Source organism: Nerophis lumbriciformis, linkage group LG18 (assembly GCF_033978685.3).
Source record: "Nerophis lumbriciformis linkage group LG18, RoL_Nlum_v2.1, whole genome shotgun sequence".
Taxonomy (NCBI): Eukaryota; Metazoa; Chordata; class Actinopteri; order Syngnathiformes; family Syngnathidae; genus Nerophis; species Nerophis lumbriciformis.
Window position 1 is genome coordinate 41,390,001 of NC_084565.2, and position 16,238 is coordinate 41,406,238.

General features: G+C 40.3%; 1 protein-coding gene across 2 annotated transcripts in view; it reads right to left on the bottom strand.

Annotated features, from left to right (window-relative positions):
• The window catches only part of tmem131 (transmembrane protein 131), a 180,020-nt gene that overhangs the window by 67,384 nt on the left and 96,398 nt on the right, over positions 1–16,238 (bottom strand). For both annotated transcript variants that reach the window (XM_061978418.2, XM_061978417.2), the window contains exons 6-13: positions 10,228–10,344; positions 10,019–10,141; positions 9,864–9,944; positions 7,553–7,703; positions 7,419–7,475; positions 7,291–7,352; positions 7,103–7,211; positions 817–925 (exon numbers count right to left, since the gene is read on the bottom strand). In XM_061978418.2, the coding sequence (XP_061834402.2) occupies positions 817–925; positions 7,103–7,211; positions 7,291–7,352; positions 7,419–7,475; positions 7,553–7,703; positions 9,864–9,944; positions 10,019–10,141; positions 10,228–10,344 (809 nt within the window). The remainder of the gene's footprint in view (positions 1–816; positions 926–7,102; positions 7,212–7,290; positions 7,353–7,418; positions 7,476–7,552; positions 7,704–9,863; positions 9,945–10,018; positions 10,142–10,227; positions 10,345–16,238) is intronic.

Consider the following 16,238-nt stretch of genomic DNA (forward strand, 5'->3'; position numbering starts at 1 on the left):
AAATCTGCCCGGGGCCTTCAGAATCAACAATATCTGTGCACTGTAAGTGAACAGGCACATACAGTTGATAGATAATTGCCATAGCCAATCAGATCACGAGTTGTTGTCAGTGAGGCCTTCTAGCTGGCCTCAGGTTGAACCTTACATTTACGCGTCCTGTGATTGGATGCAGATCAGCAGAGCCACACCGATAGCGGATTAATTTAACATAGTTACTTTCATAACCCACAAAGTAGGAGAACAAAATGTTGATTAGGTGGCAGACATATTTACAAGGCCATTTTCAAGAAGGATATTTAAAGAGAAACTACCTCTTGTGAGACGTTGTCAGCGATGAAATGGGGAAAGGCCCGCCACTTCCACTGGAATCAAGCGACTACGAGCGGTACCACTGGCTTATACGGCGTCGAATGGGTGCTAGAAATTGTGAGTTCAAATATTTATATATATATTTTTTCACATTTAATATGTTTTTTGCAATTTAAATTTTGACAGTACCACATAAGATGTGTTTTAATTGCTGATGCGGGTTTATTGATTTTTAAATGCGCCAGAAAATAACCTGTTTTGTACACTGTTGATGCGATTTAATCGCACAGTAGTGCGTAAATGTGTTTCTGTAATAGTATTTCTCCAGCAATGGTCATGTGGTGACATTAATGATGGTATTTTGAGAGGTAATCTTTGAAGTCCGACATCACTGAAGGCCTTGGTGGGAAATGCGCAGCCCGCCAATGATATATATATATATAAAAATATATGTACTGAATATACTTACTCTTATGTCCCATTAGACCAGCACAGTAAATAACTCACCCTTCTAAGACGTCTGCCTGGTAAGGGATTTCAAGCTTGGAGTAGCTCTTTTCTTTTGCTTTAACTGTGATTTTACCAAGGAACTGATATGGTCTTCTGGCTTTGGAGGCTGAGGTAGGTAAACATGAGCAAGGAGAAGACATACATGAGAGGGAGTTGTGCAATATTGAAGAGGCTGCCACACAAAAAGGACTGAATGCAAATATTCAACACATATGCAAACATACTAAAAGAGGAAACTAAAACAGACGTGTGTATTTATTTCCTGTTTAACATTCTGTACAGAGAATATTGGCTCAAAAGGGTGCTTACGTTTCAAAAATTCACATTTTGACCCCTTAAGAAAAATAAATGTTGCAGTTGTTTGCATTAAATTATTGTTTGGGCCAAAAACAATGTCAGTCAATGTGTTATTTGATATATATATATATATATATATATATATATATATATATATATATATATATATATATTTCTAACAGTGGACTATATCTATATCTACTATTTTTCTGAGGTACATATTTAGACAGTGATGTTATGGATTGCAAGAAGCAGTTTTTCTTTATGCATTTGTGTACAATGTATTTTCCAAAGGACTGTTACCAAAAACCACCTCAAACTATTGATTTAATACTCAATTTCTACCATTAAAAAAAAACAGTATTAAAAAAACAGCAACATGGATCTTCAATTTTACAGACAAATCGCAACAAAGCCTACGATGACCTTTTTATAGCACAAACACGTTTTTACTTGTAGTGCAGGGGTGTCCAAAGCGCGGCCCGTGGCACATTGTAAAAATACTACTACACAAAAAAAGAAAAGTGGAATAAAAGAGCAAACCGGTGAAAAGGAACGAGAAAAAGCTGCAATGTTGAGTCAAGTCACACAAAGAAAGCTGTTTTTTACTTTAACAGTGTCAATGATCAATTGACTTATTGAAGGCTTCAATAACTTCACATCAAATATCCCAATTTTAAATATTTATGGGGAAAATATTATATATTTTGAGTGTTCGCTTTGACAAAAGGGGCATAGAACAAACCAAAACATAAAAAAATAATCAAAATATATAATCAACTGATAGAGCTGAGGTTGGTCTTGAGATTTAAGCATTTAAAGTAAAAAACTTCAAAAAAATGTATCTATTTTTAACACTTATGAGTGTGGCCCTTTTAAATCCCTGATAATTTTTTTTATTTTTTTTTTTAAACGTTTATTGTTCTGAAAATAATAATGAATCAAAATCAATGTTATGAATTGTTGACCTATTTAAGGCTAAAAAAAAATTCACATCAAATATTCCACTTTTTGGGTGGAAAATATTGCATAGTTTGTGTTTGTCATAAAAAAAACATTTTCTATGACAAAGTTAAAGTTAAAGTTAAAGTACCAATGATTGTCACACACACACTAAGTGTGGCAAGATTATTCTCTGCATTTGACCCATCACCCTTGATCACCCCCTGGGAGGTGAGGGGAGCAGTGGGCAGCAGCGGTGGCCGCGCCCGGGAATCATTTTGGTGATTTAACCCCCAATTCCAACCCTTGATGCTGAGTGCCAAGCAGGGAGGTAATGGGTCCCATTTTTATAGTCTTTGGTATGACTCGGCCGGGGTTTGAACTCACAACCTACCGATCTCAGGGCGGACACTTTAACCACTAGGCCACTGAGTATATATATATACATATATATATCTGAAGTTAAAGTTAAAGTACCTATGATTGTCACACACACACTAGCTGTGGTGAAATTTGTCCTCTGCATTTGACCCATCCCCTTGTTCACCCCCTGGGAGGTGAGGGGAGCAGTGGGCAACAGCGGTCGCCCCGCTCGGGAATCATTTTTGGTGGTTGAACCAAGTATTTGTGTTGAAAGTGTCGGAGGCAGATATTTACATACATCCGAATTTAAGTGTTACTACTTTTATTTCATAGTCATATTTGAAAACAGCTCGTGTTCTTCCAATTGTGGTCTTTTGGTTGTCTGCAAAACTGTGCGCTTAACCTTGAATGAGGAATGTTAGAGAGAGCGATAATAAGCATTTGTTTTGACTAGAGAGAGGGAAGAGGGGAGAGGGTTTTGGGTCGGGAAGACAGACCATTTTGGCGGCGCGATAGAATGTTCTATGCTGGACTGGTCTCAAAAATATATCTGCAAAGCTTTGCCAATATATTACAAAATACCTATTCTGTCTCTGGTGGTTTTTCAACTCAGCTTTAAGTGTCGTAAAGAGCTTGGGAGCAACTTGTGACTTGAATTCCCTGGGAGGAACAACTGGTCCAAAACGCAACAATTTGGGGGCTTGTCCGGGCGACACGCTGAGAATTGGACACCTCTTGCTTTCCTCTGGACAGACTCACTAGTGGCCAAACATAAACAAGGTAAGCAGAGCCTTTTTCTAAAATCTGCTTTAGGAGTCTGTTTTGAAGTATGTAAGTCAAACACTGTTTGTACCCCAGACACAGAGTGGACATTTTGATGGATTGATTGCATTTTTGCCTTGTCCGCCATTACATAAAAAGTTGTAAATAAGTGGTCAACTCGTGTCATTGTCATCCGAATTTTAGTGTTACTTATTTTCTTTCATAGTCATATTTGAAAACAGCTCGTGTTTTCCATTTATTCTCTTTCTGTTTCTCTGCAAGTAAACTGTGTGTGTTAACCTTGAATTCTTTGGAATGTGTTTTGACTAGCATGTGTTTTGACTAGAGAGAGGGAAGAGAGGAGAGAGGGTTTTGGGGTCGGGAAGACAGACCATTTTGGCGGCGCGATAGAATGTTCTATGCTGGACTGGTCTCAAATGTATATCTGCAAAGCTTTGCCAATATATTACAAAATACCTATTCTGTCTCTGGTGGTTTTTCAACTCAGCTTTAAGTGTCGTAAAGAGCTTGGGAGCGACTTGTGACTTGAATTCCCTTGGGAGGAACAACTGGTCCAAAACGCAACAATATATACAGGTAAAAGCCAGTAAATTACAATATTTTGAATAACGTGATTTATTTCAGTAATTGCATTCAAAAGGTGTAACTTGTACATTATATTTATTCATTGCACACAGACTGATGCATTCAAATGTTTATTTCATTTAATTTTGATGATTTGAAGTGGCAACAAATGAAAATCCAAAATTCCGTGTGTCACAAAATTAGAATATTACTTAAGGCTAATACAAAAAAGGGATTTTTAGAAATGTTGGCCAACTGAAAAGTATGAAAATGAAAAATATGAGCATGTACAATACTCAATACTTGGTTGGAGCTCCTTTTGCCTCAATTACTGCGTTAATGCGGCGTGGCATGGAGTCGATGAGTTTCTGGCACTGCTCAGGTGTTATGAGAGCCCAGGTTGCTCTGATAGTGGCCTTCAACTCTTCTGCGTTTTTGGGTCTGGCATTCTGCATCTTCCTTTTCACAATACCCCACAGATTTTCTATGGGGCTAAGGTCAGGGGAGTTGGCGGGCCAATTTAGAACAGAAATACCATGGTCCGTAAACCAGGCACGGGTAGATTTTGCGCTGTGTGCAGCCATCACTGATGGTTTGGGTTGGTTTGGTTTGCATTTCCTTTGGAAATCGAGGTCCCAGAGTCTGGAGGAAGACAGGAGAGGCACAGGATCCACGTTGCCTGAAGTCTAGTGTAAAGTTTCCACCATCAGTGATGGTTTGGGGTGCCATGTCATCTGCTGGTGTCGGTCCACTCTGTTTCCTGAGATCCAGGGTCAACGCAGCCGTCTACCAGCAAGTTTTAGAGCACTTCATGCTTCCTGCTGCTAACCTGCTCTATGGAGATGGAGATTTCAAGTTCCAACAGGACTTGGCGCCTGCACACAGCGCAAAATCTAGCCGTGCCTGGTTTACGGACCATGGTATTTCTGTTCTAAATTGGCCCGCCAACTCCCCTGACCTTAGCCCCATAGAAAATCTGTGGGGTATTGTGAAAAGGAAGATGCAGAATGCCAGAGCCAAAAACGCAGAAGAGTTGAAGGCCACTATCAGAGCAACCTGGGCTCTCATAACACCTGAGCAGTGCCAGAAACTCATCGACTCCATGCCACGCCGCATTAACGCAGTAATTGAGGCAAAAGGAGCTCCAACCAAGTATTGAGTATTGTACATGCTCATATTTTTCATTTTCATACTTTTCAGTTGGCCAACATTTCTAAAAATCCCTTTTTTGTATTAGCCTTAAGTAATATTCTAATTTTGTGACACACGGAATTTTGGATTTTCATTTGTTGCCACTTCAAATCATCAAAATTAAATGAAATAAACATTTGAATGCATCAGTCTGTGTGCAATGAATAAATATAATGTACAAGTTACACCTTGTGAATGCAATTACTGAAATAAATCAAGTTTTTCAAAATATTCTAATTTACTGGCTTTTACCTGTATATACGCAACAAAAGTAAAGAACAAATATGTATAACACTTATTTTAACACTTACGAGTAGAACCCTTTTTTGGGGATTAAAAAAACTGTCTTTGCTCAAAAAACAACAAATCTGAATCAATGCTGTTATGAATTACCGACAGCTTCCAAATACTTCACATCAAATATTCCACTCTGAAAATGTTGTGTATTTGCCATTAAAACAGGGGTTTCTTGAACAAAAAGGGCATAAAACATTAAAAAAAAAGCTTTATATCGACATACCTAAAGTTGATATGGAGATTTAAGCTTTGGAAAAAATAATAATATGACTTATTTTTAACATTTTTATGACTGACATTGAGACTTTTCGGGGTCCCCGAGACCAAACTTGAGGGAGTCCTAACTAAATAAAAAAAACTCAATACATATTGTACTGGGTTTGAAAATAAAAACTATCAATTTGTTTAATGTTTGGAAAAAGTTTGAACGCCCCTGAGGTGAAGTATTTGTGAAATAAAACGCTTACTGGGTCTCAGGAGCTCAACGTTGTCGAACAGTTTTAGCAGTCAAATGTCAAGAGATGAAGGCCAATAAATAAGAATTTACCGTATTTTCCGCACTATTAGCCGCACCTAAAAACCACAAATTTACTCAAAAGCTGACAGTGCGGCTTATAACCCGGTGCGCTTTATATATGGATTAATATTAAGATTCATTTTCATAAAGTTTCGGTCTCGCAACTACGGTAAACAGCCGCCATCTTTTTTCCCCGTAGAAGAGGAAGTGCTTCTTCTTCTACGCAAGCAACCGCCAAGGTAAGCACCCGCCCCCATAGAACAGGAAGCGCTTCTTCTTCTACTGTAAGCAACCACCCGCCCGCGTAGAAGAAGAAGAAGGGCGCGGATATTACGTTTCATTTCCTTTGTGTGTTTACATCTGTAAAGACCACAAAATGGCTCCTACTAAGCGACAGGTTTCCGGTTCATGAAAAGACGCAATCTCTCCATCCGCACACGGACTACTATTTCACAGCAACTGCCTAAAGACTTTCAAGAAAAGCTGGCTACTTTCCGTGCATATTGTAAAAACAAGATAGCTGAAAAAAAGATCCGGCCAGAGAACATTATCAACATGGACGAGGTTCCACTGACTTTTGATATTCCTGTGAACCGCACTGTGGATACAACGGGAGCACGTACGGTGAATATTCGCACCACAGGGAATGAGAAGTCATCCTTCACTGTGGTTCTAGCTTGCCATGCTAATGGCCAGAAACTTCCACCTATGGTGATATTCAAAAGGAAGACCTTGCCAAAAGAGACCTTTCCAGCCGGCGTCATCATAAAAGCTAACTCGAAGGGATGGATGGATGAAGAAAAGATGAGCGAGTGGTTAAGGTAAGTTTACGCGAAGAGGCCGGGTGGCTTTTTTCACGCAGCTCCGTCCATGTTGATATACGACTCCATGCGCGCCCACATCACGCTGGTTTTTAATATATTATTAAAGTTTGACTGACCTATCCGACTGTTTTTTTGACATTCCTTTAGCGCAGTTAGATGCGGCTTATAACACGGGGCGGCTTATAGGTGGACAAAGTTTTGAAATATGCCGTTCATTGAAGGCGCGGCTTATAACCCAGGGCGGCTTATGGTGCGGAAAATACGGTAAATAAAAAAAACTCAATACATATTGTACTGGGTTTGAAAATAAAAACTATCAATTTGCTTTAATTTTTAATTGTAAGGGCCTCGGTGGAAAAAGTTTGGACGCCCCTGAGGTGAAGTATTTGTGAAATAAAACACATGCTGGGTGGGTCTCGGGAGCTCAACGTTGTCGAACAGTTTTATCAGTCAAATGTCAAGAGATGAAGGCCAATAAATAAGAATTTAGTAGAAGTAGACTTACCATCAAAACTAATAGTCGCTACTTTGGTGTATCTGCTCTCGCCTGCTCTCAGTGTGACCGCTTTAAAGTCTATTGTGACGGCCTCGTTGGCTGGCGTCGTGCGCACGCTCTGTGCACGTGAAAAAAGCACAGATGAGCTTGTGTAGGATTGCATGCATGCATTAGAAGACAAAGAAAAGGACACGTACTGTAATAGGAACATCTTTTGCGCCTGAATTTAAAAGGTGCAAATTTAGCAGCTTTGGTCGATCTGAAAAGGTAGACAGGTGTTGAGTAGAAGGGAAAAAAGCGAAAGAAAATAATGCAGTGGCAGTACCTTGTGAGCGCAGCGTGCCAAAGTCCAGCATCTCTGAGGAGGAGTAAATACCCGGGGCTGCACGGAAGAGAAGTAAGAACATTTACCGTCGTGGGAGCGCTTGTGGAGAGATGAAAACAAGTTTGGCAGCACACCTGACGTGACCTCCACCTCCACCGGCAGGATGATTAACTTGTCCTCGTCGGGAGCGTTGGTTTTGATTCGAATGAAAGCCGTGTGGTTGTCTGCATCTCTGGAAGAGAAGCTGGCTCTCATCACCCCCTTGGTCTCGAAAGGAGGAATCTCCTGGACAAAGGAAGTGAGTGATGCTCTACTGTCTGTATGCAAAGCACTCCAGGTAGTTAAACTCCCTCTACTGTAAATGCCACAGCTAACACCCGCTTTCAATAAAGTACAGAGTCTCCTATTGCTTGGATTTTTACTGACGTCACGTCAAGTGTGTGGTGGTCAAGCTGGCTCTGGTCTAGGCGCCATTAATTCTTTCTCAAAGAATAAATGCCCTATGCATGTGTTTTTGTGTTGTTCAAATTGTGAAAATGATAAACATTTCTTCAGAGGTCCGCGAAAGGCATACTTGCCAACCTTGAGACCTCCGATTTCGGGAGGTGGGGGGGTGGGGGGCGTGGTCAGGACGGGGGCGTGGTTAAGAGGGGAGGAGTATATTGACAGCTAGAATTCACCAAGTCAAGTATTTCATACATATATATATATATTAGAGATGCGCGGTTTGCGGGCACAACCGCGGAGTCCGCGGATTATCCGCGGATCGGGCGGATGAAATAAAAAAAAATTAGATTTTATCCGCGGGTCGGGTCGGGTGGTTGAAATAAAAAAAAATTAGATTTTAAATAGATTCAGGCGGGTGGCAGTTAAACCGATTCGGAAATATATATACATAGTTAAATGTTGTTACCCACATACGAAAAACGAGCAGGCACCTGCTGCATATGCCACAACAGAAGAAAAAAAAGAAAAAGAGATGGACACTTTTACGGAGCGGAGAAGGGACGCCTCGCCGGGGTCCGGGACCGAGGCCCCTTCCCCCGAGAGGGCCCCACCGGGAGCCGTAGCTGAGGCGATCCGCGAGAAGGGCCCGACGCACGTCCAGGGTCACCACCGCACCGACACCCCGCCTCGTCCGCCTTCGCCGCGGCCGGCGTCACGCACAGCAGGTAAGCAGCTTACCTGCCCGCCACCCCCGTGGCCGGGGGCTCGTAACAGGGGTCACTCCGCGCGCTCCGCCCACGCAGCTTACCTGCCCGCCACCACTGTTGCCGGGGGCGCGTAACAGGGGTCACTCCGCGCGCAGTGCGCTCACGAAAGGGGTGGGGCTCACCCTGGTTGATATAGACAGCAGGACGGTGGCCATGGAAGTCGGAACCCGCTAAGGAGTGTGTAACAACCCACCTGCCGAATCAACTAGCCCTGAAAATGGATGGCGCTGGAGCGTCGGGCCCATACCCGGCCGTCGCCGGCAGCGAGACGCGCTTGGAGGTGCGCTCAGCGCGGCTCCCATATGATTGCGCACTGGTGTGCGTCTGGGCCGTGACAGCGTGGCACGCGAATGTCTGTGCTGCATTGGATCAGTCTCCTTTCTTTAACAGGCAAAAGCTTTATAACCTCACTAATGCCTTGCATCGTCTATATTAGATATATAACAACGGGCGGGTGCGGTTCTGATCAAATGTTACATCGGGTGGATGGCGGATGGTTGACGACTTTCTGATGCGGTTGCGGATGAAATAATTGCTTATCCACGCATCTCTACTACATATACACTTGTAGGGAGTAAACCCCTTTTTTTTTTCTTTTTTCTTTCCCTTTCTTTTTGGCAATACAATCACTAATTAGAAAAATTAAAGTCAGGTTTACGGAGCGTGACATAGTTGACCCAATGTTCCCAGTATGAAGTAAATTTCTCCAATTTATAATTAATAAAGGCAGTTATTTTCTCCATTTTATATATGTCCATTGTTGTTTCCATCCATTGCTTCAAAGTTGGGCTCTCCTGGGATATCCATTTCCTAGTAATGGTCTTTTTTACAAGCCACCAGTAGGATATTCATTAAGTGTTTATCTTTCTTCAGCCAGTCCTGAGGTACATGTCCAAAAAAACAACGTTTTACTTTCGAGGGGTATTTCACGTTTGAAAATATCCTGTAGAGCTTGGTGTATCTCTTTCCAATAGTCCTTTATGGTGCAGCAGTCCCAGAAAACATGGCTTCACTGTTTGCTAACGTTTTTTTTCCCCATTTGAATGCATAAAAGGACTTTGAATGATAGGCAAAATTCCACAAAAAGTGCAGTTTCCCTTTAAGCATCGGCAGTTTTCAGAAGTACAAATTTGGCACCGGTATTCCACAATGCCCAAGCCTTAACTGCTCGGCTATAATTAGAGCATTTATTATGTGCAGTACTTTAACATGATAAATTGGAGTGACTTACCCATAATTTCCCTGTGCCTCCCTGTTGACCTGTGGGAAGCTCGAGATGAAGATCCCCACCACTGGAGTACATCTCAACCACCTGTCGCCATCCCAGAAAGTCAATTTATATTCTCACAGGTGTCCCTTATATGGTGTATGGCGGCGCTACCTTACCTGCAGCGGTTCACTGTAGGGGTTATGAATGTTAATTAGCGGTGAGAAGCTGCTGTTTACTGGCACTCGAGCCCCGACAAAGGGGCGGAGCCTGAAAGGGTTTGGGATGCCAACCCCAAAAACCTTGAGGGATGGAAATGCAGAAAAAAAATCATGACAACGATGCAGCTCAAGAGTGGAGACAAGTTTAGCTGGCATGGCTCATGTACCTGGTATGTAAACACTCCGTGATGTGACGTATTAATAAATAACGTGTTTTCCACATTCCCAACGACTCGTGCCAGAAACACCACATCAAACGACGTGTTGCCTCCTGGTGGGATTATCTGCCGGGGGGGGACACGAAAGGGAAGATAATGTTAGTTGTGTGCGAGGCGGGACCCCCACACATGAACAGCTGCGGCAATAAAAGCTTGAGGATCTTCATGCTCCAGTCCACCTAAAGGTTGAGTGCCATGAAAACATAGCAGCTCCGCAACACACTTTATATCTCAAATAAGGGTGATATTTGCTTATTTTCTGTCTGATAAGATAATTCTTCTCACTAAGCAGATTCTATGTTAGAGTGTTTTACTTGATTTAAGGGTTTGGTCCTAAATTATCTCAGTAAGTACAGCTTAAGCACAGTTAAGTACAGCTTGTAGCTGAGATGTTATGATCTACAGGTAAAAGCCAGTAAATTAGAATATTTTGAAAAACTTGATTTATTTCAGTAATTGCATTCAAAAGGTGTAACTTGTACATTATATTTATTCATTGCACACAGACTGATGCATTCAAATGTTTATTTCATTTAATTTTGATGATTTGAAGTGGCAACAAATGAAAATCCAAAATTCCGTGTGTCACAAAATTAGAATATTGTGTAAGGGTTATTAAATTTTGAAGACACCTGGTGCCACAAACTAATCAGCTGATTTAACTCAAAACACCTGCAAAGGGCTTTAAATGGTCTCTCAGTCCAGTTCTGAAGCCTACACAAACATGGGGAAGACTTCAGATTTGACAGCTGTCCAAAAGGCAACCATCGACACATTGCACAAGGAGGGAAAGACACAAAAGGTTATTGCTGAAGAGGCTGGCTGTTCTCAGAGCTCTGTGTCCAAACACATTAATGGAGAGGCAAAGGGAAGGAAAAACTGTGGTCAGAAAAAGTGTACAAGCGATAGGGATCACCGCGCCCTGGTCAAGATTGTGAAAAAAAAACCATTCAAAAATGTGGGGGAGATTCAGAAGGAGTGGACAGCTGCTGGAGTCAGTGCTTCAAGATCCACCACCGAGAGACACTTGAAAGACATGGGTTTCAACTGCCGCATACCTCGTGTCAAGCCACTGTTGACCAAGAAACAGCGCGCAAAGCGTCTCACCTGGGCTAAGGAAAAAAAGAGCTGGACTGCTGCTGAGTGGTCCAAAGTCATGTTTTCTGACGAAAGCAAATTTTGCATTTCCTTTGGAAATCGAGGTCCCAGAGTCTGGAGGAAGACAGGAGAGGCACAGGATCCACGTTGCCTGAAGTCTAGTGTAAAGTTTCCACCATCAGTGATGGTTTGGGATGCCATGTCATCTGCTGGTGTCGGTCCACTCTGTTTCCTGAGATCCAGGGTCAACGCAGCCGTCTACCAGCAAGTTTTAGAGCACTTCATGCTTCCTGCTGCTGACCTGCTCTATGGAGATGGAGATTTCAAGTTCCAACAGGACTTGGCACCTGCACACAGCGCAAAATCTACCCGTGCCTGGTTTACGGACCATGGTATTTCTGTTCTAAATTGGCCCGCCAACTCCCCTGACCTTAGCCCCATAGAAAATCTGTGGGGTATTGTGAAAAGGAAGATGCAGAATGCCAGACCCAAAAACGCAGAAGAGTTGAAGGCCACTATCAGAGCAACCTGGGCTCTCATAACACCTGAGCAGTGCCAGAAACTCATCGACTCCATGCCACGCCGCATTAACGCAGTAATTGAGGCAAAAGGAGCTCCAACCAAGTATTGAGTATTGTACATGCTCATATTTTTCATTTTCATACTTTTCAGTTGGCCAACATTTCTAAAAATCCCTTTTTTGTATTAGCCTTAAGTAATATTCTAATTTTGTGACACACGGAATTTTGGATTTTCATTTGTTGCCACTTCAAATCATCAAAATTAAATGAAATAAACATTTGAATGCATCAGTCTGTGTGCAATGAATAAATATAATGTACAAGTTACACCTTTTGAATGCAATTACTGAAATAAATCAAGTTTTTCTAAATATTCTAATTTACTGGCTTTTACCTGTATATTGAGTAAAACATGCTTGAAACTAGAATACCAAGTGTTGCAAAGCTGTGTCATCAACACTCACAAGTACAAAACTACTTTTTCAAAGTAAACATTTCTTATTTCAAGCATGAAATAAAAAATCATGACTTTGACACAATTGTGTCTCATAATTAAAACAGATGACAGCCAAAATTTGGCCGGGCTGTAAATATATACATATATATATTCCTTGCGCACTAATGACTGAAAGAGTACGCACTTGGCGCGATGATGTCATGTTATCGATGGGAAAAAGCATTTTTAGACCATATGATTTGCCTGAGCGGCTAGGAGACCCCGAGAGTAACAAGCGCTTGCCTTGTTGCCTTTTATTAAGAAAAATAATCTACTTTTTAGTACAAGTTTGCTGGTTTCAAGAAATGTAATGCCGAGTGCATATCATTATGTCAACATAATGGCACTAGCATTTACTTCATTTAAGAACATTTTTCAACATATTGAGAAAAAAGGTCTCATATTTGTTTTTCCTATCAAGAAAAGTGCACTTGTTATTAGTGAGAATATACTTATTTTAAGGTGTTTTGGGGTTTATTGAGGTTAGCTAATTTTACTTGTTTTGGAAAGTCTTGACAAGCTTAATTTTCTTGTTCTAATGGCAGATACTTTTGCTTAGTTCAAGTAAAATACCCCTCATTTTTGTATTTTGTTTTCTTGTTTTTGAACACTGATTTTTTTGCAGTTTAGCTATTAATAGTGCCAAGGAGAGGTCCACTATGTTGTCTGCAGTCTTCTTCAAAAGGGTCACTTGACCACTTGCGACGTTCGTATAACCCGCGGCTCTTTAGCGCCGCCCTAGTGGCTCCCTGGAGCTTTTTCAAAAATGTATGAAAATGAAAAAAATGGTAGAAAAAATATAATTTTTGTTCCAATATTGTTTCTTTAAGAGAGAAACATGACACAAACCTTCGTAATTGTTAGAAAACCCACTGTTTGTACTGAATATTTTTACACCAAATTTTTTGACACTGAACTTTTCAGCATTGTATTTTTATACACTGAATTTTCATACACAGAATTTTTTGCACCCGAGTTTTTCCACTGAATTTTTTTATACTGAATTTTTTTACACTGAATTTTTCAGCACTGATTTTTTTCTTTGCTGAATTTGTATACACTGATTTTTTTTATACTGAATTTTTTTTATATCCAAAATTTTTTTATACGCGCGCACGCACGCACACACTTTTATGTTAAAATACTGAACAGATGTTTATTGGGATAAAGGTAACCATCTGTTCAGTATTTTAACATAAAAGTGTTTGATTGTGAGGCATTAAAAGCCACAAAATGCAACGGGTCCATCAGACCCACAAACGCTGGCTGAGTAACAACAATATGAACATTACACAAGGGTTAAACATGCTTCACCGATGAGAGGATTTGGCGAGCGCCGCTTTGTCCTACTAATTTCGGCGGTCCATGAACGCACCGTAGCTTGTTTACATGTACAACTTTCTCCAACGCTGACACAGTAATACGTGTTTTATGCCACTCCTTGTTTGTCTCATTTTGTCCACCAAACGTTTTATGCTGTGCGTGAATGCACAAAGGTGAGCTTTGTGTGGAGTGCTAATCAGGCATATTTAGTCACTGCATGACTGCAAGCTAATAATAATGCAAACGAGCCTTTTGGCTTTTTGTGCCATCCATTTGCCTTTTTAAAGCCTTACATGGATTCAATTATTTAAGATGTTAATAAACTTCTCAATCAATCAATCAAAATCAATGCTAACATGCTGTTTAAGCTAGCTGTATGTACATATTGCATCATTATGCCTCGTTTGTAGGTATATTTGAGCTCATTTAATTTCCTTTACTCATGTCCTCTGTGTACTTAATTTATATTTGCATGTCTCATGACACATCATCTGTATGTAATACTGGCTGCATTTCTGGTAGTTGTTTGTGTGCCATGTTGTTCCAGACCACAGCAAACGTTACCCAGCTCGCAAAGATTGTAATAAATCCATTCAAAGAAGACAGCCTGCCGTTTTCTTTAACTTGGACACACATACCTGCCAACTTTTGAAATCAGAAAAACCTAGTAGCCAGGGTCCAAGGGCCGTAGGCCCCGGTAGGTCCAGGACAAAGTCCTGGTGGAGGGTTCAGGGCTTCGCCCCCCGACGCAAAATGATTATTAGCATTCAGACAGGTTAAAATGTTGCTAAAACCATCACTTTTCTATCAGTCACAGTGACTTTTCAAGACAAAAATATTACATGTTTTATTCTGTAAGCTAACTTCAATAGTTTGAAATTATTTTGACAGTTAATGCCAGTTATCCTGTCAACCTTTCACAAGACTTCAATTTGTTAATTGAAAGTATAAACACTTTTTACAGTAAACAAATGGTAAAACAGTACTAAACAATTCCATTAAAAAAAAAATTGGTGTCATTATTAACTTTCTGTCCAAGCTTGTATAATCTACTGCCTTGTTCAATTGTAAAAAATATTCTGTGCCTAAAATTCACATTTCTATCACAATTATCATACTGTAAACATGGTAAGCTAACTTCATTAAAATTAATAGTCCTGTCAATAGCATGGAATTACAATTCAAATGTAGTTTTTTTGTAAGCCTTTCAAAAGAATTCAAAATATGAAAAATGAATGAAAATTAATTTAAGCCATCAGACACTTGAAAAGTGGCACATCACATCTCTAATGTAATCATTTGAACTTTTCAACAGAAATAGCACTGCAAAAATATTAAGGACATACTTCTGTATTTTGGTAGTTATGCTGTCAACATTTAACAAGATTTCTTCAACTTGGACTTGAAAGCATAAATAGTATAAACACTTTTAACAGTATAACAGTACTAAACAATTCCAATAGATAACATTGGCGTCAATACCTTTTTGTGGCTAAAATCCAAATTTATTCTATCAGATTGATCATACTGCAAAAATGATATGGTAACTTTATGATAAGTTTACTTGAAGTGGCATAAAACACTGAAAGTGATTGTTCCTATAACCCCTTTGTTTCAAATGTTTGTTCCACTTGTGGCAGTCGGGCACCAGCATACCATCTTTGACAACTTGAAGTGGCATAAAACACTGAAAGTGATTGTTCCTATAACCCCTTTGTTTTAAATGTTTTATGCCACTTCAAGTTGTCAAAGACGTGCTGTGAAATACAGCCGACAGGATTGCGCACCAAACACGAAGCAAAGCGCATGCATGGTGCAGGAGAACAAAGGACTTCTTTCATTTAAGGTTTGTGATAAACCATCAAACTCATTCGTTAAAAGGACTCTATAGTAATATAAAGTGAGTTTTTCTGGACATTATCATGCAAGAAAAGTTTATTTTTGGGACCGCGATCACCGCGTAATGATTTTTAAAGGTTGCATTACAAACATTTAACTGTCCCATGTGATCAGCCAGTGCGATTGGAAGTCCATGCTCAATTATTGCCTCCGTAAATAAAACTTCGGCATTTATCACATCCAAAGAATCATGTTTGGGCGACGAAAAACGTTGAAAGTTTTCCACTTGTATCGCTAGCAACGGCATTAGACTTGTGTTTTTTTGTCCCAACGTGGTCTTTTACATCGCTAATTCCTCCGTGTCTGATCGAAAAACCTTGTCTGCACAAGGTGCAATTCGCGTAATTTTCACCCTTTTTTTTTTTAAATTAATGAAAAACCGTATTTTTTATCACTGCAACCGTAACCCGGAATAGGTTGATGAAAACCGTACTAATTACGGGAAAACCGGAGTAGTTGGCAGGTATGGACACACATCTATACCTTTGGCCATCCTAAGACAGTCATTTCTTAGGAGTTATCTTACTCTCTGATTAGCCTCCGTTTTACTAATATTTTCCAATGTTGTAAAAACGTGTATAATAAATATTACATTTCAACATTTCTATCAACAAAGATGTGCG